The 23,837-nt window shown below is 36.9% G+C and overlaps 2 protein-coding genes across 3 annotated transcripts; both read right to left on the bottom strand.

The window, feature by feature from the left end:
- Window positions 1-293: 293 nt before the first annotated feature.
- Window positions 294-3,061, bottom strand: LOC103719645 (Radical SAM superfamily protein). Of its 2 annotated transcripts, XM_039133777.3 has the most exons (3): window positions 2,980-3,061; window positions 2,094-2,900; window positions 294-980 (listed from the first exon to the last, which is right to left on the bottom strand). In XM_039133777.3, the coding sequence occupies exons 2-3, from the start codon at window positions 2,879-2,881 to the stop codon at window positions 356-358; spliced, it is 1,413 nt and encodes a 470-aa protein (XP_038989705.3). In that variant the 5' UTR covers window positions 2,882-2,900; window positions 2,980-3,061; the 3' UTR covers window positions 294-355. The 2 variants fall into 2 exon arrangements, with proteins under 2 accessions (XP_038989705.3, XP_008807206.4); XM_008808984.6 differs by having other exon boundaries at window positions 2,094-3,042.
- Window positions 3,062-7,431: 4,370 nt separating this feature from the next.
- Window positions 7,432-20,647, bottom strand: ELO3 (radical SAM domain-containing protein / GCN5-related N-acetyltransferase (GNAT) family protein). Its single transcript, XM_008808983.5, has 9 exons — window positions 20,060-20,647; window positions 18,827-18,896; window positions 18,537-18,709; window positions 18,139-18,313; window positions 15,559-15,725; window positions 14,827-15,046; window positions 14,626-14,730; window positions 8,376-8,528; window positions 7,432-7,756 (listed from the first exon to the last, which is right to left on the bottom strand). The coding sequence occupies exons 1-9, from the start codon at window positions 20,521-20,523 to the stop codon at window positions 7,598-7,600; spliced, it is 1,686 nt and encodes a 561-aa protein (XP_008807205.3). The 5' UTR covers window positions 20,524-20,647; the 3' UTR covers window positions 7,432-7,597.
- Window positions 20,648-23,837: the final 3,190 nt, after the last annotated feature.

Here is a 23,837-nt window from a genome sequence, read left to right on the forward strand (position 1 = left end):
TTACTTTGGTTATTTTAATTTTTTTTTATAATATAGCATTTAGTTCCATTTAAGGTGAACAATTTGACTAATGCTTTATTAAATTATGAGTTAAAATGTTAAATAAAAATAAACCTCAGGAGAGTAACTATAGATTTTACGAATTATTGGATGTTAGCATAATTTGTCTCTAATCATGCGCTGGGAGAGGAGGGCGTGAGTGGGTTTGTAATTCACTCTTATTTGTATTCTTCTAATGGGTAAAATAGAACTATTGGAAAGGCTCAATCTCATTAGTCTCAAAAGCAGTATACTTGAGAATTATTGAGGAACTTCATAAATAAAAATGATGGTTAAACAAATACTTGCTGTGACTTCATGGAGATATAACCCCAAATGCAATAGAAATCAACTCATTTGATAGGAGGAAGCCATCCGGATCACTCAGCCTAATGAATGCAACTTTGTTCCCTATCTCATAATCATCACTCAACTGCTGCTCAAAATCATGATAACTCAATGATTTTCTATCACCATCCATTGCAACCACATGTCCACTCTCAACAAATGGTCTGAAGGTTCTGCATAGGGAGAATGCCAAACAATTCCCAAAGGATCTTCCAAAACTGCTCATATCTAGACCTCTTGCTGTTCTCAGAGAAAGCATCACAACATCCATGGCCATGTCCTTGCTTCCAACACTAGTAGCATCACGATCTACCATTCCATCTTGCAGTTTCTGCACCCAGTCTACATACTCCTTCAATCTTCTTGGCCTTGAAAACCTAACTCCATTGATGTAGCTCGCGGATCCCAGACCAAATCCGTAGAAAGATCTACTTTGCCAGTATGTAAGATTGTGCTTGCACTCATAGCCATTCTTGCAGTAGCTACTGATCTCATAATGGCTGTAACCTTCCTTGGCAAGCGTCTCCGAAGCCATTTGGTAGAAGTTGGCCGACTGTGCTTCTGTGGGCAGAGGAAACTCCCCAGGAGTGTACCTGCAGTCAGGGTTGGCAATACTAAGCTATGGTGCCAAGTTATAATATTTTGGAATTTTACATTTTCTTTATATTGCAAGTTATGATTTTACAATACCTTTTTTTTTTTTGTCGTTGAGGACAATCCTAGGGGTTTGAATGAGGAATGAAATCACATAAAGTGTTCCTACCGAAAATAAAAAAAAAAGAAAATCACATAAGGTGTTCAACTGCAGATTCTTTTATTTTTTTGGTAGTTGAGCACAATCCTAGCTGTTTGAATGTGGAATGAAATCACATAAAGTGTTCCTACCGAAAATATAAAAAAGAAAATCACATAAGGTGTTCGACTGCAGATTTTTTTTTTTTTTTTTTTTTTTGTGGTTGAGGACAATCCTAGGTGTTTGAATGCAGAATGAAATCACATAAAGTATTTCTACCGAAAATAAACAAAAAGAAAATGACATAAGGTGTTCGACTGCAGATTTTTTTTTTTTTTTTTTTTTTATAATGGTTGAAGACAATCCTAGGTGTTTGAATGTGGAACGAAATCACATAAAGTATTCCTACCGAACATAAAAAAAAGAAAATCACCTAAGGTGTTTGATTGCGGAATGAGATAAAGATAAAACCCTAAAATTATTAAATTGTAACTCTTAAATGAAACAAAATAAAAACCATAAAATTATTACATTTGAATTCTTAATTTGAGTAGAATTTTGCAAATAAACAATTTCTCTCCTTATTGCCTTACATCATACCAATTTTCTATTTTTCCTCTTTCCAATAATTTTAAATACCTGTTAAAATAACTCAACATTTACAATTCAAAATCATGACTTTGAAGTAAGATTCTCCATGCAGAGCTGGTGTTTTAAATTAGAGAAATTTAAGTAGGAAACTCTATCAAGCATTCGAAAACAAAGTCGATGATGTTATTATGAAATAAGAATGCAATCCTATGACCTACTCCTTTTTTCTACAAGATTTTTGCAGAAGATATGGGATTAAAAAGGACTACTTATGGTCTTTTGAGCTATAGAAGATTAGAAATGGAGGTTCCACACATCTAGCATGAGACTCTTCTCTAGTACTTAACTAATGGCGAGCAAGAGTGAGTTCAGCATTGCTTACAGTCGTCCAAAGTTGGTGCCTTGCTCGAGCTGCAGGTCGTAGACAGAGACGTGGGTGGGCCGAGCATCCACCGCTTGGCTCAAGCTCTCCTCCCACATCTCCGGTGTCTGGTGAGGCAAGGAGGAGATGAGGTCCATGCTCCAATTCTCCAGCCCATCGCACCCAGTGACAATCTCTATAGCTTCATAGACCTCCTTCAAGCCATGCGCCCTCCCACAGGCCCTCAGCAGCTCCTCCTGGAATGCCTGGACCCCGAGCGACACCCTGTTCACCCCCAGCTCGAGCAGTTCCTCCATCCTCCCCCTGTCGAAGCTCCCCGGATCCATTTCGATGGAGATCTCCGGGTCGGTGCACGTGCCGAATTTCGATCGGAGTGCATCGAGGACCGAGGCGACGAGAGTCGGCGGCACGAGGGACGGCGTGCCTCCGCCGAAGAAGACGGTCTCGAGAGGTGGCTGGCTGTCGCATGCTGGTCTGGTGGCTTCGATTTCCCGGAGGAGGAGGTGGATGTAATTGGCGATCCTGGGGTCGTCGTCACGGTGATGGGATGACGAAGGAGAGGAGGAGGAGGAGGAGGAGCCGAGGGCGATGATGGGGAAATCGCAGTAGTGGCAGCGCTTGCGGCAGAACGGGAGGTGGACGTAGGCGGAGGTGGGCGGCGGCGGTGTCGGGATATCGGCTGAAGAGGAAAATTTACAAACACTTGGTGTGCGTGGCAGTGCGTTGGGGAAGCCAGGCACAGGTATGAGGTTTCTGGCTTTTTTGAGAAGAGGGGAGTGGAAGAGCATGGGGGGGAACAACGTAGACCTAAGCATTTAAATATCTTATAACTAGAACAAAACAGGTTAATAACAGCGGCAATCTTAGCTTAAATAAAACCCTTTACCTTTTGGCCTCGAGGACTTTGCTTATATTGGTGGAGGACGTGATATCCTCGGAAGTTGCTGTCAGATCCGCAACCCAGACCAGACAACAATATAAGACTTAATGACAAGCAAACCCATATGAGGTCATGAGTTTTGTTAGGTCTGAATTTTAGGCTCCACTTTTTTTATTTTATTTTATTTGGGTCTAGGGTTGGATCTTTTACTATTTGTCCCAAGGCCAAACCAATCCAACCATAAAATGTATGTGGGCTAAAAATTCACTGTCCAATTCAATCCATCTATGGCACTCTTAAAATCAAATGAAGTTTGGTTTGCTTTCGGAAAAGTCTATGGTAGTTTTCAAAAATAACTGAGGTAGTTTGTAAGGACTTCTTCTTTTCTTTTTTCTTTTTTTGGGTAAAACCGGATTTTATTTTAACTAATCTAGGGAAAATATATCTTATGAATTGGAAAATAAAATGTGTGAATAGTCAATAGAAGTTTCGACACGATAGTTTATAACGTATTAGCCGCATAAGTCGCCATTCTCTTAATAGGAATTTCCTATTGAAAAATTGATAGGACTTCTTTCTTTTTTTTGCTTCCCCTTATCCCCCCATAATGAATGATTAATACCTTAACAAATTTCTTTAAGAAACTTACCTAGAGAGAAAGAAATAGAAACCATACAACTCTTTGAAATATTTCCATGTTTTCTTTTCATGCCACATTGTGCCATTAAATTATGATTTTATAGCTATGTAACATGAAATAATCAATAACAAATAAAATTAGAATTGTAGATTATTAATTTTTATATTAAACTTATTATTGTTAAAAAAAAATAAAATAATTTAAAATTATTTTCTAAAATATTCTAATTATTTATGATGCCACGAGGATCCTCATAAAATATAAATAGTCAAACATTAGAATTATCACATTTTAAAGTTTTATTATATTGAATAATGGATATTCAATTGCTTATTTTAATATTTGATGTTAATTACATTATGTTTGTATAAAGATATTTTTACATGCGTTACCAAAGTAAATATAAAGAAATTTTGTATGAATTTATCATGGAGTGATAAAGCTATAATTGAGGGAAAATTGATAGTTTAAAACCCTAGAATTTTATGATGCATCTTCTTATTAAGCTAAAAGAATAAATTACAAAGTCTTCCCTACAAAAGTTGTTAGCATGACTATGCTTTACATCATGTAAGAATTATCACACTCAAGAAGGGCATCATTATTATTGATAAAATAGATTTAAAAGCTATATATTAATATACTATGGTGAATTGAGTTATTATTTTAACAATTTGAGGCCTATTTGCTTGTAGGATATCTCCGAAATAAGGGAGGTTTATTCTAGAGTCCTGACAAATGACTTCACTTTTTGGACAGAGAAGATTATTCTGGTCATTGGTCAATACTATTTATTCCCTTCTATCGGACTAAAGTTCTAAGAAAAGGTGAAATAACTTTCACTCAATACAAACTGGGCGAATTATTTATTCTCTCTCCATTTTTCCTGCTTTCTTTCATTTTTTAGTTAATGATCCACGAGGATCATTGGGCCAATGTGGATACTCTAGCTAGCCTAGAGAGGTCTAGATAAGGTCGAAGAGTGAGATCCACTTACTGGAAAGCTCAATCATAGCTAAATTTTTGATGTCGATCTAAATTTTTTTTTTAATGATTATTCCACTAGTTATATCTATTTTGAAAATGCTACAACATCCTTGACTAGAAAGGCAATCCAATTTGAATTATCTAACGGCGAACTGATAGCATATATAAATGCCTTGTAACTAGTTTTATAATTCCTTAATGAAAGAAAAATGAGATCTAGATTCTACCACCAATTTTTTTATTTTATAATTTTTTCAAAATATTTAAGTTGAGTAGGTTGAAGAATTTCTTCCTTCTTTCCGATTGAATCAGTTAACATATCAATTCCTAACCATACATCAATTTTTCCTTAACCAAAGGATAAAGAAATGTTCGATGGTAGCAAAAGTTAGGAGCAACTAACCTTGGATTTTGCATCCCATGACTAAACATAGTCTAAGTTTACACGTAAGAACACTGAGTAAGAAAAGGTTTCTGAGGATCTACATTACTTTAGATAAATAGTGAAAAAAAAAGGTTCCTTTAACATGCAAAATGGAATTTACATTGAGTCTTGTATCATGCTTTGTCATTGTATAAGATTTTGTTTAGATGCTTAAATTGACGGGTCAAAATTGAAACTTGTTGTGCACCCTAGTGCTTTGGGTTCAGTTAGTAATTCACCTTATTAAATTTGGGCTAGAAGAAATAAGTGCTAGCAGTTATTTCCATTTTCTATTCCAAAAAAAGTTGGTCACTTCTTTCTTTCTCGCTGAGGTACTAAAAGCTTCAAGGCTTTTTGCAACTGTTTTCATAAAGCTTCAAGGCTTTTTACAACTGTTTTCATGGATCAAGGAAAAGTTCTACGTGAGATGCCGTTTTTAAGCTCTTTGCAAAAGTTCTACGTGAGATGTGGTTTTCAAGCTCTTTGCAAATGCATGATGCCAATTGAATTAGTGTTTGCAACATGCTCCATTTTGGCAAGTCAGATTGTTAAGCCTTTGGCCTCTCGTTAGGCTTAAGTTATAGAATATATTTTTTTTTTGTTGGAGGAAAAGTTATAGAATAATTGATAAAAATGCTCAAGCACATCGTCTCTGAATCGCAATGCTCACTAATAAAGACAGTAATATTGATGCTCAGTTATTGTAGGGTTGATGTTTTTAAAGCTCCCTGGCTTAGCTTCGCTCCTTCCTGGCACAGCATAAGTATGCAGAAGGCTTGAGCTTATCAACTCTTTTAACTTCCTAAGATAACCTTTTTGTAAAATATTTAAAGATAGAGAAAAATAGGAAATTGGATTTTTTTGAACTAATAAAAGTATAGGAGAACCTGGATCAGAGCAGTGCCAAGCACTGCTTTAAAAGTATTATTGCCCTTGTAGTCTAGGGTAGATGACTTTAACTTCCATTATCCCCATGAATTAACTAAATTGTACTAGTTTGCACCCTAGGATTCTAGCTTATTTTGATCTACAAATTATTACTCATTTTCTTTGGGACATCTATATATTCTTTTTTTTTCCCCTTTAATTAACTAGTTAGGTTGATCTATATATTTTCTTGGCTTCAATTAATCATAGAGGGTCAACTGTGATTACATTCTCCTTTACAAGTGCTGACCTTATACCTACCTAATTCAAGGGTTAAAAGCCAGATTTTAACTCAACAAACAAAAAAAAATTTAGATCGACATCGTTTTGATTAAGGTTCTACTCTATTTAATCTGCAAACAATTTAATAGGTAACTAGTTAAGATGATCTGGGTCCATACATTTTCCTCAAGAGATTTTTGGCCATACTGACTTGTCATCTCCTGCATTTTGCTGTTACAGAACTTCTACAAGGATAGAAAAGTGAAGCTTTCTTTTTTCCTTTTTTTTTTAACAAATCCAAACCAGACCCAGTCCATTGGCCTACTAGTTGGGTCATGGACTCATGGTCAACCATGACTTGGATCTAACTCAAAATATTTAGATTTTGGATGGGATGGAATAGATCGAGTTAATAGTTACCTAAAAATCTAATAATTGATAATAAATTATAAACTTACTAAAAGTTTTCAGATGAGACTAAAGAATGCCAAATTAAATAAATAATTGATACATTCTTAATATATAACTTTACAAACTCTAATTTTAGTGAATAAATAATTAATAAACAGGAGATCATCCTGAATAAGATTCATCAAAACAACAAATGAATGCTTAAATACAATAAAGCGATATTCCTATATAATACATATATCATAATGACAAATGATGTAGATACTCCCGACCCAAAAAGATGAAAATTGTTACATCTAAATCAAAAGTGGTTGCCATGATTTTGGTCACTGGCAGTTCTTGTTGCAGTTTATGAAGACAATGCAACCGATCCGTCTACAACAGTGCATGCTTATCTAGTAGAAGTTGGGTTTGTATTATCATCATCAGCATTTGAATCTTCAGATTCCATGTTTCTGCATCAGATCTTTACATTCCATCTCATGGGTAGCTGTGAGCCATCCTTTGTGTAGATCCTCCTTTAATGGTGATATTTTCAGTGGCTTTAAAATTTCAATCACTTTTATGATCAAAAAGACATCCTTTGGTGACCATCTCTGAAGAAAGTATGGAAAAAAAAGACCAACAGAAGAGAGTGCGTTGTATTGTTGTTGGTTTATACCAGGAGAAAGACTAGAGGCAAACTTTAAAAGAACAAGAGCATTACTTGGAATCCAGAAAGCAAGAACATTCTCTTTTCCATTTAAATCTTACTTTCTGAAGTTTTCATGTCCTAAGCCCCATCAAAAGGCACAAATTCCACATTTTTGCTGTGTTTGGAATCTCTCCTAGCTGAACTATAACCAGATATGAAACTTCTGATAAAGCATTTAAATTATAACACACTGTGTTCCAAATTTTGGATATGCATACATACAGAATGGCTACCCTAATGGTTTTTACAAAATTGCAGATGATTTGAAGTCTCTCAACCAACATGGACTAGCGAAAGAACACTAAGTTTCCTACTCATGTCACATTAAATATTTCACCATGTACGGTCCTTCAAGTTCATAGCCCAATTTTCTGTAGTAATGACGGGTCCCAACACCTGAAATTACAGCTAATTTTGTAGACCGGTGCTCCCTCCTAGCAATTCTCTCTGCTTCTTCCATCAGAAGTGTGCCATAACCCTGCATGACGAGAAACAAGCAAACTCATTTTGTAAGCAGACATCATAAAGCACGTGCCGTCATGTAAAAGCTTAATTTCTGTCTGTGAGGCGGTTATATACTTCAACTAAATTATAGATATGGTAGTTCAACTCTTGGCACAAAAGATTGCTACTGAAGTGTGATAGAAACCAATGAAAATGGATTGTGGAGGCAAGAAGTTGATTCTGCATGTGGTCAAGGAATGCCTGAATTCACTTCTCGAGGGTCATTCTGATGATATTAGCTATCTTTCTTCTATTAGTCTTTCCTATTTTTACTGCTCAAATAATTTCTCCCCAATGACAGACCAATTAAACCATTGATTATTTGAGTTATTCAAATTAGAATCTTCCATAACTCTATGGAAATATTTCCTCTAAAGATTCTCCTCTCTCACTCTCTACCCCCCCTCCCCACTCTCAAAAATCCATTTAATATAATTCTTATTCAAATACATTATTTTTCTATAATTTGCATGGAATGCAATTTTTTTTTTTTTTTAAATTATAATCATAAAGTCTCCCCTCAAATGCGCATTGCAAGTGCCCGTTTGTTATTAATTCTAGAATATACAGCATGAATCAAACATTGCAGTCACCTGGTGCTGCAGTTTGTCAGCATCACGTCCATGCACAGGAACTGCAGTTCCATATACATGAAGTTCACGAACAATTGAGCACCTCCCCATAAGTTCAGGGCATGTTGTGTTGCGGCCACATTTACGCAAGCGTAGAAGTCCAACAAGAATATCCTGTTACCGATGCAAAGATTTATTAGATACATTGCAGTCCAAACCCATATTTCTCAGAACTTAAGTAACACAACGATAAAAGCAACTAGACCTCAACCATAAATATAAGTAAACATAATTTACCAGCCAGAAAGATATTAGCACGCCTCAGAGTAATGTAACTCCAAGAATGAAAGCCCCCCCCCCACACACAGGTGAAACTTCTCATCAGAAATCTAATACAAATCATTATCCATATGTCTATCATACCCAAGCCTACTAACAATATTGCACTAAGAACAAGATCATATTTAGCTTCAGGCCATAGGATCTGTGTGAACAAAAATTGAGTTTTGATGCCTTCAATATAGAAAAGACAGTGTAAAAGGAGAACATGTAGATAGACAATGAGAAAAAGAAAATCTATCAACTTACAGCTAATTTTCTTAAGTTTTCATATTATCAACTCCATATATTTTGCATAAAAGGATATGGTATTTCAACATAGCCAATCCAGTCTATTTCATTCCTTTCATCACAGCTTATGTTAGTGACCCGATGATTGACAGTCCTTGTAATCCAATGACTTTAATGGATGTGCATGAAGCATGGCCATGTCAGTGTCTAGCATGCTTGGTTAACATGTGTCCATGTCGTATAGCAACGCTATGACACTTAGATACTTATATATATCTATACATACCTAAGTAATCCTACAAGATTTGCTGGACATGCGCTAAACAGTGCCCATGTTGCAGTGTCTTGCACAATTACTTAAAATGTATCCATGTTGCAGTGCCTAGTGTGCCTGTTTAACATGCGTCAATGCCATACAACAACACTACAGCACTAGCATTAGTCTATATCTGTGCATATGGACATATAGACCCTCCCCATGTCACCATATTTGGGGCATGAGCTCAACCTAGATGAACAACTTTTCCTTGTCACAGATGATAGTAGCATATATGTCAACAATATCATTCTCTCCAAAGCATGGTTTAAGTTTCAGACAAATTATTTCTTAATTTCAAAAAGACCAATCGGAAGCAGACACCAGAATAAATGACCTTGTTTTTAATTTTTTAAGTTCATTTTTGTTAGATGTTTATTGTTTCCATAATAAAATAGATCAAAACATGACATTATTTGCCTAAACAGATTCTCAATCCAATCATGATACTTTGGCAAATTGCATAAGATTATGAAATATGCAATTGCTCACTTGCTCCATTTTTTAGATAATCTAAATAAATTTATTATGGTTGTTATTTTTTTGACTTTCATTCATTATTATGATACTTTTTGTCAAGTCACCTAACCCCAAAAACAAGCACACTCTCTCGAAGATCTTTCATATTGCATATTAACGCTTTGATTCTCTAAATTGGTACATGAATCCTAATCCCTGAAATTACATTAGTCTTTGCATATAAGTCCCTCGGGTTTGCTTAGCCAGAGGTGAAAAAAATATTCTATTCATATAACAGTGTTGATTTACCAAAAGTTTCTATTAGCTTGATCATTTTGCCCTTAGTAGGATAGCTCAATAGGTTTTATGCTTTCTGATCTTCATTCTCCCTCACTGGTTGCTGATCTCCCAATTTTGAACCTCCCCCCAATTGTCAAAAATATTACAGTTGGGAGTAATTTCATCTCCCAACCTTCTCCAATGTTCCATCATGTAGTTATTTGAGCAAGTTAAAGGCCAATTTGAGAAGAGCAAGGCCGTCAAATCGCCTTGGCAGTCCTACTTGTTGGCCCTTTTAAAGGATTAGGAGGAATGACTAGGAGGCCAAGCAGGCACTTAAGTTTCAAAAAAAAAAAGGCTAAAAAATTAGCATAAATTGTACGTTTTTGTTCAGAATGGATGCATAGTTCATAGAAAGCACATCAAGGATCATATTATTAAACAGTAACACTGTACACTACTTTATTTATTTAAGAATGATTTGACCTATTTACTCTAGTTTACTTAATAACATTTTGTGAAGTGATTTAAAGTATTTAAACCTTCTTACAAGCACAACATGCTCAAGCATCAATTAGTATCTAACGGACCAGATCATAGACGGAATCGACTTCTCTCCCTTGAACTAAATATTTAAGGAGAAAACTCGTTAAAAAATTTTATGCCTTCAACAAATCAATGAGCCAGGTGCCAGCCTGAGACAAAGGTGGCCCTAGTTGGTGAGGTGCCCCACCAAACAAGGCACTTGGGTGACCATCTTGTTCGAAGGCTTGGAAAGCACCAAAGGCCTAGGCGGTGGCTGTCCAAGCACCCAGGCGGGATCCCTAGGCGGCCACCTGTGACAACCTTGGAGGAGAGAGTGACTTTTATCTCCTTAGGTGAAACCCCCATGTTAGTTCTACCGAGGAGCAGAGAAATTGGTAAACTTTCTCTTGCTTCATAGTTAGTGTTCTTTGGGTTTTCACTTCTTTGAGCTTTGCATTTTTATTTGTGTTTTCCTTCTTTTACGAATTGAATCTTAAAAAACTTGTTTGGATTGAAATCACAACTCTCATGTGAAGTGACAAACATGATGCAGACCTTGGTGGTGCAACCCCTAGAGCCGCACAACTCCAAGCTCAAGGTGGACAACAGGATGGAGAGTAATAGAGCAAATGAGAAGGAGAAGAAGAGACTTTAAAAAACCCTAGATCCCTTATCTCTGATAGCTTTAGCCCACTTAAACGGCGTTTTTGTCTTGCAAAATTTGTAACCCTTTAACGGTTTAACCACACTTTGGCCGACAAAACAAGCATAATGACTTATATGCATAATGGAGCAGATTTCAAGGATTAATATGCAAATTCAGAGAATTGAGGGATTAATATGCAATATTTCAAGAACTAATAGAAAATATAAAATAAAACCCTCGTTTCAGTTGCTGCACCAACCTTAAGCATAACTTTTAGCGCCCACGCCCCTTCCATTATGCGAGAGTGGGGGTGGTTTATGTAACTTGTTTAGCCACATATGTCAACTCTTAAAGATAGATCATGAATCTAAAGCTTGTTAATTCATTTGGACAAGATTAACAGAATCATTGAAAAGAAAGAAGGGGAAAAGAACAAATCAAGGCTCACCTATTTACAATTTTAAAGAGAATTTATTTTTACTACTTTCACATAATGAACATCCAAACTGCCACTGACATTCCCACTAAAGTTAAAGGATTAACTGAAAGACAAGTGTTTATTAAACTACTTAGGCTCGTTATTCTTCTTTTGAGCTACAGAGATTTGCTGAAGACATCTCTAGAATTTATAGAATGGCGTCCGCTACAATTGTAAGAACTCACAACATCCTTGAAGAAGCCAACTCGAACTATCTCAAGCCAACATCTCAAAATTCCATGTGCAACAGGAGGTAAAACTTAATGGCACCAATTGTCGAATAAGGGCCTGTTTCGATATTCCTACAGGGTTGGACTGAAAATCCTGTAGGAATCCGGCTTGCTGGCCCATTTAGCTTTCATTTTCTAAGAACCTGTCTAAACCCAGCCCATATCCTACCATTTAGCATCCATTGTCTCTTTGTCTTTCTAAAGATCACAACTCATCCTTCTAAAGATCACAACTCATCCTTCTCCTCTTCCACTTCTACCATTTATGTTGCCTCTTGAGAAGATAATATTAAGAAATTTAGAAATTATGTGGTAGGTTGCAAAGGAAAAAATTGAATAGCTATAAAAGGAAGTCTCAAAGAAGCTAAAACATCGTACATAAAGGTAGTTCAGTTAATTATTTGATATTCTTTTGCAACTAGGACAGATTTAGGAAAGTTTCCATCAACTTTTGCTGTCTTGAAATTTTACTGTCACATAAAAGCCATCCAATGTAGGAACTTACCATCAGCTTCATCTCATTCCTACTTAGACATCCTAATTTAATTTACATCTAACTAAATCAAATCAGCCACCAACCTGACCTGCCACAACCAAAACCCACCAAACTCAAGGCAAAGTAGATCATGCTCCTCATACCGATAGTCGTCTACCTTTGTTGCTCCGTCTGTGTCTGCAACCCCAGCCTAAAGTCTACCACCACCACTATAGCAGGTTTCTCGGCCAGGGAAAGGAATGGAAGTTGGGAGGGGGGATTTGTGGGATAAGAACGAGGATTCGGATTAAATGACTCCTGCAATTTTTTTTTAGTATTAATCATATTTTAAAATAGTTTATACGACCAAGCATATTTATTTGAACATTTCACCTTGAACATGTCAGTCTTCTAATAAGCTGTCAGCATAAAAAAGCTTTGTGGAGTAGTAGACATGATTTCATACCAAAAAAATGGTGAAGCAATTTATGTTATATAATTTCCTTCTTTCAACCAGGTTGGAGAAATATCAGAACCAAAAAGTATTTTATTCGAAAACTTCAATTAAATGGTCCAGATGCTTGGCATTCAAACACATTCATAAACTCTTTCCACATCCATTAAAGGGCATATAAAGTGCTCATTTCATACAGTTCCTGACACTCTTGCACATGAAACTTTTCTTCAGAATGCTATTTCCATTCATTGTTAGATTCTTATCTTCTTTTTTGTTCAATATATAAAATGCTTCCATACATCACATGATCCTTTGATTGTTTGCTTCATGAGAACTGCTAGTTTAAGCAAAAAAATATTAGCAATTTTATGCTACTTGTAATTGTAGCAGTATGTTAAGCAATTATATTTGCATCATGCAGATAGCGGTTGTTGGCATAGTGATGAGCATAAAGTGTCATATTAGATAACTATATTTTTTAATAACTTCTTCCAGTTAGTAAATCATTAAGGATGCTGAACATGCCATACAGTGATTATTGAAATCCATGGTCTCGCAACTTCAGCTTGTATAACTCCCCTATTTTCTCACCATACACACTTCTATAGTCTGTCAATGTATCATCTTAACAACATATATCTAGCTTTCTACAAACAAACATGCATCTAGTTGCCAAACCTCAAGTTAATAATGATAGTATGATTTCTATTTCAAAACCTAAAGCATGATAAATTACTACTAGTTCCTTCTTGACAAAGTGTTATAATGTCAAAAGCAAGGTCTATGTAACTGACCAGAACTGCTCAATTTGGGACATATCATACCGAATTGGCATGGAATCGGGTCAATTTTGCATGGGCAAATCCAGAACCAGTCAAAAGTGTCGGTCCAAACTGACTGGTTCAACCGCTCAACCAATTTCAGGTAGGGTATTGACCCAATTCGCCTGTGCCTACCTAGTGCCACATCTTAAAACTCCCCTCCCTTCTTTTGTCTTAATCCCAATACCTTAGCCTATCCCATTTCTCTCATCTCTCTCCCCCTCTCCTCGAATTCCCCAAATGCAACTTGAATCCGATAGCTCCACAGCAAGCCTCACCATTGACGAACACCTTGCCTCGATGCCCTTTGACAGCTTAGAACACCAGTAACAACCCCCACTGAACTTGCCTCTGCATCCCTAGTCGCACTCGACGCCCTTGATCTCCTAATCCTAGCAATCAGTAGCATGCCAACCTCATTGCCTCTTTCCCCCTCTCTCTTGGTAAAACCTCTCTCTTAAAATTTGTGTGAAACCCTAGACAGGTGAAGCCAATACCTGACTAACACCTTGTGGCATACCATTGTCAGTACGATACGTTACCCTACCAACCCGATACGTAACATTATCGGTTAGGTACCACAAAAAATAAAAACTATAACCATAAGAATTTGGGAAAAACAATTACCATATATCCAACCATTTCAAAGTACTAAAAACATGATAGACTACATGAAGCATTTTGGAAGGCTTAAGGTTTACTAATGATAGAGATCTAATATTCAAAGGTTCAAGAATCATTTTACAAATAAAATAATTGTACAATGATTAGCACCATGACAAAGCACCATAAAGTTCATATAACCAAATGTCAGTCAAGTAGAAACTCCAGTATATAATATGCTGCAAAAATGCTTGAATTCTCAAAAATAAATAATATAAATTCAAGTTTATGTAGCTAAAATAGAAAAATGCTCCGACTTTTTTTGATATAAACAATGCCTTGGCTTAGTAGTTCATACTTTAAGAGAAATCTACGCAAAAATAAAATTTCATTGTACTATTTAAGCTCCTACCTGACGTGTATCTTCGTATGAGAGAAAGGTCTCCCAACCCTCATTTGCTACATAGTCACGCCGCACTAGCTCTACCTCTTCTGGCTTGATTTTATGGTGAATGTCCTGAAAATAGTTCACAAAGGAAAGAGAAAAAATCAAACGAGGTATAGAGCTCATATCTTCAGCAATAACAGCAAGAGATGATTAACATCTAAAGACCTGAATCCCAGCTTCACGTGTTCTAACATCACGACATTTTAAGCCTAAATCTTCCATGCGAGCCAAAGCAAGCTCACGGAGATTTCCCTTTTCAACTCCTGAAGTAACGAGGGGCATAGGAATATCCCTTTGGACTCTATAAACACGTGTCCATGGTGGTACCATGGAAAGAATCCTGGCAACAATGTCTACCAAGAGCTCTGGTGGGTAATTTCTATACCTGCAACAAATAAGCAAGTATATTAGTCGAATATTATTGCTAGATAGTTTACAAAGTGACTAGTTCAATCAAGGTTTTAAAAATTGTAGGGACAAGAGCTGCCCCTATTTTCCATGGAACTTGGACACCATGCATCCCAACACTCAAGATGGTGGATGTCGCATCCCAACATTCAAGATGGTGGATGTCGCATCCCATCCTGGTCCACTGCTAACTCATCCCATCCCAAAACTCGAGCAGTGCCTAGTCTTGACACTAGGGATGGTGGGATGACAATTACCAAGAATGGACATGCTCCTTGGAAGAAAATTACCTTTTTTCTAATACTAAATAAAAATCACTATCAAAAGTCAAAAGAAAAATAAACCACAAGTCAACATGCAACAATGATCCCTAGTTCAATTTGCGCTCAATTTGCAGGACAAATAACTACAACAGAGAAGACTTGGACAATTTGCATGCATTTCTATGAAAGTATGGAATTTGGCAAGACATTCCAACATAAATTGTACCTGCCAGTTTTCCACAACTCGTAAAGACCAGTTCCACGGATAACGAGTGTTGGGTAGATTTTAAGGCCATCTGCCCTAAAAGCAGGGTTTTCAAAGAATTCTCGAAAACTTTCCAAATCTCTTTCAACTCCAACATTTGGAAGATCAGGCATCATGTGTGCAACAACCTAGAATATGAGCAAGGCAATTAATGAAAAAGGGAAAAAGAATTTAAAAAGCATCATATATTCAGCATGATATTATACAATGACATAAAAACATCTAATTCACAAATTTTAAGTACCAGATATCCATAAAAACAATAGCAATTGATATAGAAGTAATGATTATCTATGTAAAAATAGGTAAAATGAGTTCCCAAAATATATATCAGGCCTATCTTACAGCCAATGCTCACAAATAATACTAAAAATTGCAATTAATATAAAAAAATCTCTCAGTGGTAAGGAATACCTCCTATTTTTCTCCTCAAAATAGCATTCCTATCAAGTGCTTTTGAGGACTCCCAGCTTTTGACCCAACATCTATCCAAAACATACATGTAGTTCGTGTTGCCTTCATCTAACATGCTACTTTTACTACTAGAAAACATGCTCCATGTAGCTTTACTATTCAGCTCACTCATAGACTACCATGTTACTGACACCATATCTCCATGTTTCTTAGTTATCTTGGTCCTGCCTGATGCTCAAGACCTCTAGACATGTTTGGATGTCTACAAACTTCATCACCGACAACTTTCAGACTTGAATTATGGCAACCACTTATCTAATATTTCACATACTACTATTTCAAAAATAATGAACTTGCCTTTTTCCTTAGTTGATGTGTGTATTATATACCTAATAGTCAAAACATCTTTGTCTTCAAAGGAGTATGATCCGTAGTATGATCCAGAGTCTGAAGTAGGAATTAGACAAGGCGTTAAACTTCAAAATTGTAGATTTGTATGAAATGCATTGTATATTTCTAAGAAATATATGTGATGAACAAGCTGTCTCTTATGCTTTTCCATCTTCCCTACAAGTATGGTCATGAGTTCAGTAATAGAGACACAATGTGTACATGCAACAATTATCCTGTTATTTTTCAAACCCAACTTTAGTTTGAGGTCAATGTTAGTCCAAGTGCAATAATCCTCTTTCAAGCAAGCATACGTCTTAAGTGCATGTGCTAGGAAAACTTCATGTAAAATGCGTTTTAACATGTCTCCTTTAATCCTTCTACAAGCATGTACATGCTGACATGAATGATATATGGAAGCATCAATATGGCATCTTTCTTTAGGCAGCGAATCCATATGAGATTTATACTTGGCCCTTGACCATGTAAAATTCATCTAGTCCAACTATACTCCTCAAATTCTAGAATTGAAACGAAAAACAAAGATGGATATGCCATGTGCTCCTATCAAATAAGATCTAGAAAGCCCTAAAAAATGCACCAACAAAAGCTACATGACAAACCAAAATAAATGCATCATTAGTTAGAAGTACTAAACCTTTAGCTGAAGTGTTTTACCCTCCTACTATCATATTGGATGTTATACTTTCTAGAAATTGTCATAAAGTGCTAAGTATCTTCCAATAAAATCTGCTTTTATCTTACAGATTCTCATCAGATAAACACTTCCACAACCAGACTTGTAAGATTTTGTCGTCCTATTTTGATGCTTTGGTAACTATTTTACATGAGCTACTCTCCTTATCACCATTGAATATGCAAATCATTATAGTCTGATATAATAATTTACCAACCTGATTAGTAGAGCCTCCAATCTGATCATGTGATCTAGCTCCGCATTACATATTAGGATATATAGTAGTGCTTCAAATAAGCAGTCAAAAGCAACAGTGCAAAATAGATTCTTACTGGCAGATGTAGGGATTGTTCCCTCTCTTACCATGGAGATGGTGTCTCAACTATCGCACACCTTATGTATGAAATATAAGTATTCTATGTACTTCCTAGCAAGGATACTAATACTTGATATCCCTGGCTATTCAAGGTTTGAGTGTGTCTCTGTGTCTGTGTAATTGGTATGATCTTACAAACAAAAGGGAAAGCCAATGATTGGTTTTAGGTAAAATGTTACATGAGTGTCCTTTCCTTTCTCCTGAAGTGCTTCCTGAAATGAGCATTTCCAGTGAATAGTCATTTGAATTTATTTCTATAATGTTTCTGCTTCCGACATATTATGTCGGATAATTACCAATATAAAATTGACAGTAAACAGAATGATGCAGCAACATGCTTCTGTTAGAGCTTAGGTGGAGCCAGCGAAATGGACACTTAATATACTTTTGACGAAATTATTATTTTTATCCATTCAGTCATCAAAAAACAAATCAACTTTAAGGTCTATCCACGAAAGGCAAGTATAATAATATACAAGATCAAGGTAAAACAGAGTTACTATTTTATTACTTTTGAAAAATAACAGCAGAATATAAAAGCTCAGGTCTATCTCATAGCACTAAACCATCATTGGTTTAAAATAAAATGGTAGCGTAGGATAGTGTATTATTAAAGAACACTTTGCCACAATCCAATTGATATGTAAGATAAAACAGCTTGCACCTTAAAACCAGCATCTTTTGCTAAACAAAAGCAATCAGCTACAGCAGCTACTGTGTGACCTCTGTTTGTGTCACGAGCAACATCTTCATATGTGCTCTGAACTCCTATCTCCAGTCGGGTACAACCATATGACAGCATCTGACGTAAATGAGGCCCTAGACAGTAATCAGGTCTCCTGATTGTCAACAAGCAAACAGTAGCTTTAGCTGATTCACAGAAAGCTTACAAAAACAGCTTGAAATTTTAGCAAGGCTAAATGAAGTCACAAAACAAAGTGATCTTATAGTGGTTCTATTTATTAAAATATTTATAAGAGACATTTCTATTTCATCTTTGAATTTACTTCAGCATTTCTAAAAAGGAATATGCAGAACCTGCAAATTTAGATGGTCACTCACGTTTCAATTGTCATGCCAATACATTTGATTGCACTGTGCTCCGAATAACAGACAGCCTCCTCAACATTTGCAGAAGTGTGTCCTGATAGAGCATCATGAAGATTTCTTATAAAGTAATCTCGATAATCAGCTGGCAAAGACATGAATGTTCCCCCCATTAGGATGAACTCAACCTGCAAAGAGTTTGGAAGTTACAATATGAACATAACTCCTAAAGGATATAGACGATCTCAACAGATCAAGATCAAGAGCCTAATGATATAAATATTGACTGCAATGTAATCGCAAACCTTATCCACACTATGACCTAGCCTTTTCAGTTGATCTATACGGCTTCTAGCTTGGACATATGGGTTATATCTGAAATGATTAAATACATTAAAGAATTAGTACATTAGTGGCAGAATAGATATAGGAAATTCACAAAATTGGGGTAAAGAGAGAACACATGGCATAGTATTCTAAATGCACATGCTCATATATCAAAGAGCCAATTAACTGCAAACATTTCACGAAGCCATAACATTCAAGACATAACAACTGGCTGTATTTTGAGTATGTCAAAACAAATTTCCCTTTTTTTAACCTAAACAGAGATGATAAGGTTCACACGGATATGGATGACAGGCATTCAGACCACAATAGTGGTATTAAAAGATCAGACATGCAATGCCATAGCACATCCCAAACAAATGAAATTCATGGACATTGCTCAATCTTCTAAGATGCACATTCAGGGGCCCTGACTTTGCAAATCCATCGGCTTATTTCATTGCTGGAGTTTTCCAATGATGAGAAGGCATATTTTGTTCATCTTCATTTTGTCCTAAGAAGGTTAAGCTTGCAGAAATCTTATATGGAAAGAAAGAGGTAATCAATGTTTCATAATTAAAGTTACTAAGAGATGGAATCTTGAAGGCATTGCATATTGTATGCATATCAACCTTGATAAATAGCGTTAAGGAGGCAGGAGGGTTACATGCTTATTTTATTAGAAAAAAGTATACTAAAAGAATCAGATTTAGAATTCAGTGATGGTGTATCAGGTAGTTATCTGCAGCTTTTACTAGCTTCAGTGGTATCAGAGATGTATAACTATAGCTAGATATTATAAATGTGTCAATAATGATAATATGGTCGTCACCATAAGGGCAGTTATTAAAGTGTATAAACATATGTTAATGCCTATAATTAAAGGGCAATGACTTTGTTTATAACTATTCTTCATTATGCATAAAATTCAGCAGCTTCACTTCTCAAACTGAACCAAATTTGAGGTCATGTCTCCACAAACTGGCAGCGAACAATTGCACATGTTTAATTTTATTAAAGAGCACATATATCACATGCTTCAAAAATGCCATTTTTGCCCGTAATTCATCAAAAAAAGACTTCATTTTTTCATGAATGAAGGGTTTCCAGCCAACAAACAGTTTCCAAATCAAAAGAAGACAAGAACTAAACTCAAGAACCACAAACAGAAAATTTCTCAAGTAAAAAAAAAAAACGAGCAAAAGAATGACCTAGCTCGGATGGCTCTCATGCTGGTGGGCTCGTAGCCGGTGTACGACTGAGTACTGTACTCGAAATCGGAATCGGGCCCACCAGGGCAATAGACGCAGATGTTCCCGGTGGTGGCGATGTGAGGGCAGCGGTGGGGCTTGGACATGACGGCGACGACGGCGATACCGGAGGCGGTGCGGACGGGCTTGGCGCGGAGCTTGGGGAGGAGAGCGTCGCGGTCGGACTCGGGGACGGCGGCAATCATCTCGACGAGTTTGGGGGCGCGGGAGAGGCCGTACTTGCGGCAGGCGGCGGACTTGAGGGCGTTGAGGTCGACGGTCTCGCCGCGGCGGGAGCGCTCGGCCATGGCGGAGACGATCTCGGCGATGGCGCGGACGCGGGCCTCCTCGTCGGAGAGGCCCGGCGGGATCGCCACCCCACCCCGGCCGGGCGTCGGCTTCTTCCGGGGCTCCGCCGCGGCCATCGGCGGCGGCGAAAGCAAGACGGGGAGAGAGCTGGGTAGAGATTAGAGAATAAAGGAGAGAGGGTTTTCGAGAGCAATTGCAACTTGCAACAGGAACTGGAAACCGAAATTGAAGTTGGCACAGCCAGTGGCATGTATACCGTATCTGGGTTATGACTCAACGACTCACGAGCTGTATCCGGGTTTTGCTTTCGAGTGATTGGCACGTGCGAGACAGAATGCGCGTGGGCTGACCCATGTCATCAGGCCAGTTTTATATATATATATATATATATATATGGATTTTTTTATGTATATCTTTCAAAATATATATAATATTTAAATATTTTGGGTGTACATCCTTCTTTTATTTTTTTTTTATGTACCATTCTATCTAACGTTGTTAAAAAAAATAAACAATTTAAAATTGAAATTACTGAAATATCCTTACAAGTAGATATGTAAAAAAAAAAAAACTTTATATGAATATACATACAAATAACAACTTTGTGAGGGTATTCATATAATTACGCATATTTAAGAGGGTATACACTTAAAAAGAATCCAATAAAAAAGATCAAAATCCAGTAAAGTTAATTTATTAATTAAAAAAGATAATAAAAAATTAAATTATCTCTCATAGAATAAAACATGTTGATTTACGGGAATGGCGATGCGGCTAGTTGGTGGAGTCATTTGCCATAGAGTATCTCAAAGGCGTCAATTGGTGGAGTCCTCGGTGACAATGGAGCCTTGTTAGTAACAAGGCAAGAAGCTACTAGTTATTCCTTTCCTTTCTTTTAATTTATGCATTTAGATCACTTTGCCTTTTAGTTTTTAAATTGATGATTGCTTTCAAAATTCTAAGCTTAGATTTACCTTCTTGCATGGGCTGTTTTAGTTTTACATTAGGTAACTCTGAAGCTCGTCTAGGCTTTGCAGCCTGCTTCAAAGGGTATGGGAGTGATGTTTTTGATGGATTACTTTAGCTATGTTACACCCTTTTGTAACATCCATGAAGCAATCATCAACCTTGCATTCAGTTGGAAAATGAGGAACCAATTTGTCAAGGTTTGATTAATCACATCGTGAGATGAGTTCCAGTTTCAACAATTTCAGAAGTTCTCATTATCTGGTTCTTTGTATTAACCAAAATAAAAGTACTAGAAATGTCAAAAGTAGGTAATATCATACTTAAATGTCTTTTATTGTTTGAACTAGGGGTTTGTTCTTTGATACTTAGAAACTGTCAAATATTTCAACTAAAAAGGAAGAAAAAAAGAAGAAAAAAAAATCTTGTTTCACATGATTTTAGATGCATTTAATTTTGACAATCTAACACATGATGGTAAACATGTCACAAGATTTAAACTTTAGAATAACCAAATATAAATCTAGTTACGATTGCATCTGCTGTGACCTAATTTGCTCATTTTTTACGTCTCATTATCTACGAGGTGGCTAATCATCATTATTTGTACTGCTCTTTGATTGCTCGAGCAAGTGATCTAGGTATTAAGGATTGGTTCTTGGTAGGTCCGGCTCGAGTCTTAGGCGACTGAGGCGGTCGCCTAAGGCTCTGGCTCAAGGAAGGCCCCGTTTTGCCACTTGCACAGCTACAGCTTTCACATTCGAAAGCTAGGAGTAGGAGGATGTCTGTCCCGCCTGGCAATGCCGCTACAGTGGGTTTCCGTCGACGGACAGCGAGACAGGCTACGGCTATAGGTGAGTCAGTGACTGAGGTGAGCTACGAGCCTACAACAAGGACCACCAACGGACATTTCCTCCGCCCTCCTCTTCTCTCCGCCCTCCTCTTCTCTCCTAGTGCTTTTTTTGTTTTCTAAACCTTCTAGGCTTCTTTAGTTTCTCAGAATCTCAGTGACTCAATCCTCTCCTGCTCTCCCCCCACCCCCAGACTCCAGTTCTTCTCCAGTTTCTCGACGACTTGACCGTCGACGGCTTCTTCAGTTCTTGGGCCGCCGGCCGCCCCTGCTCCAGAGTCCGGACCTCCTCTCTAGCTCTTCTCGGCTCCTCTGACCTCTAGCCTCTGCTCTAATCCTCCTCGGCTCCTCGTCGCTGGCCACCCCTGCTCTGGAGTCCAGAGACCGGAGTCTGGACGACTGGACCTCCTCTCCAGACTCCAGCTCTCCTTGGCTCCTCCTCGCCGTCCTCGGCTCCTCGTTGTCCTCGGCTCCTCGCCATCCTCATTAGCGGTGAGCGGTCCACCGTCCACGGTCCACCGACCACCATCCTCTGTCTCCCAAGAGGTAAGAACTTAAGGTTCGTTTGCCAAAGTCCACCGTCCACGGCCCTTACTTTTTAACTAGCTTTAGGAAGATATCAGACATGTTAGCATAATTTTTTTTTTCTTTCAAATAAATTATGTTTTTATTTTTTTTTAAGTAGGTTTTCACTAACGGGTGACAAATCTATGATGTTTTATACGTTCATCTCAATCAATAAGTGGCACATAACATAGTATTCCTGAATAAGATAGTGTTCTGCAGACTGTAGTTATCTTTCATTATTTTTCATCAAATGTACTTCATCAAAAAAGAAAACTATGATTAATGTACTTCATCAAATGGTATATACTGATTAGTGATTACTGAACAAAGAGATTTTTGGTCCAATTGTAGGTTGGTTGTGACTTCGGCGGTTTGGCCTCTTCTTGATAGAATTAAGTTCAGCACTACTAGTCGGGACCTGAGTTTGTTTTTCTTGCAACAATTAAGTTTTATCATTTTTAACTTTTTTATATTTTGATTTGGTGTTTTTTTAAATTGCTTTGTTTGATAATATTATTTTTAGATTAAAATATCCAATAGAAAATATGACTGTGGGCATGAAAAACGCAAAAAGAAAAAAAAATCAAAAAAAAAGAAAAATCGATAAACTCATTCAATCTCAAAAAAAAGCTCTAGCTAGATTTGTTGTCATGAACAAACAAAATACCACATCAAATTTAACTCAGGAATTAACAACAGAACATGCACCCAAAGTAGAGTTAGAAAATGAGATTACTAGTGAAACAATATCTAGTGAAGAGCACAATGAAGAATCATGTGGAGATAGGATAAACAAGAAAAAAGATTGTAAAATTAGTTCTATTCCTACAAATTTATTTGATCATGGTCAATGAAAAAAGATTGATATAAAGTTTAGAGATCTAATAGTGGAAAGAGGTCCAATTAGAGATTATGATTTTCATTTTCCTAAGGATAAAAACAATAGACACTTCTCTACGATATATTATATTCGTAAGTTACCTAATGGTAAAAAACATGATAGAAAATGGTTAGTGTATTCGAAAGATTTGGATAGGGTGTATTATT

This window comes from Phoenix dactylifera, chromosome 4 (assembly GCF_051530095.1).
Source record: "Phoenix dactylifera cultivar Ajwa chromosome 4, Ajwa_hap1_PhDact_Kaust_v1.1, whole genome shotgun sequence".
Lineage (NCBI taxonomy): Eukaryota > Viridiplantae > Streptophyta > Magnoliopsida > Arecales > Arecaceae > Phoenix > Phoenix dactylifera.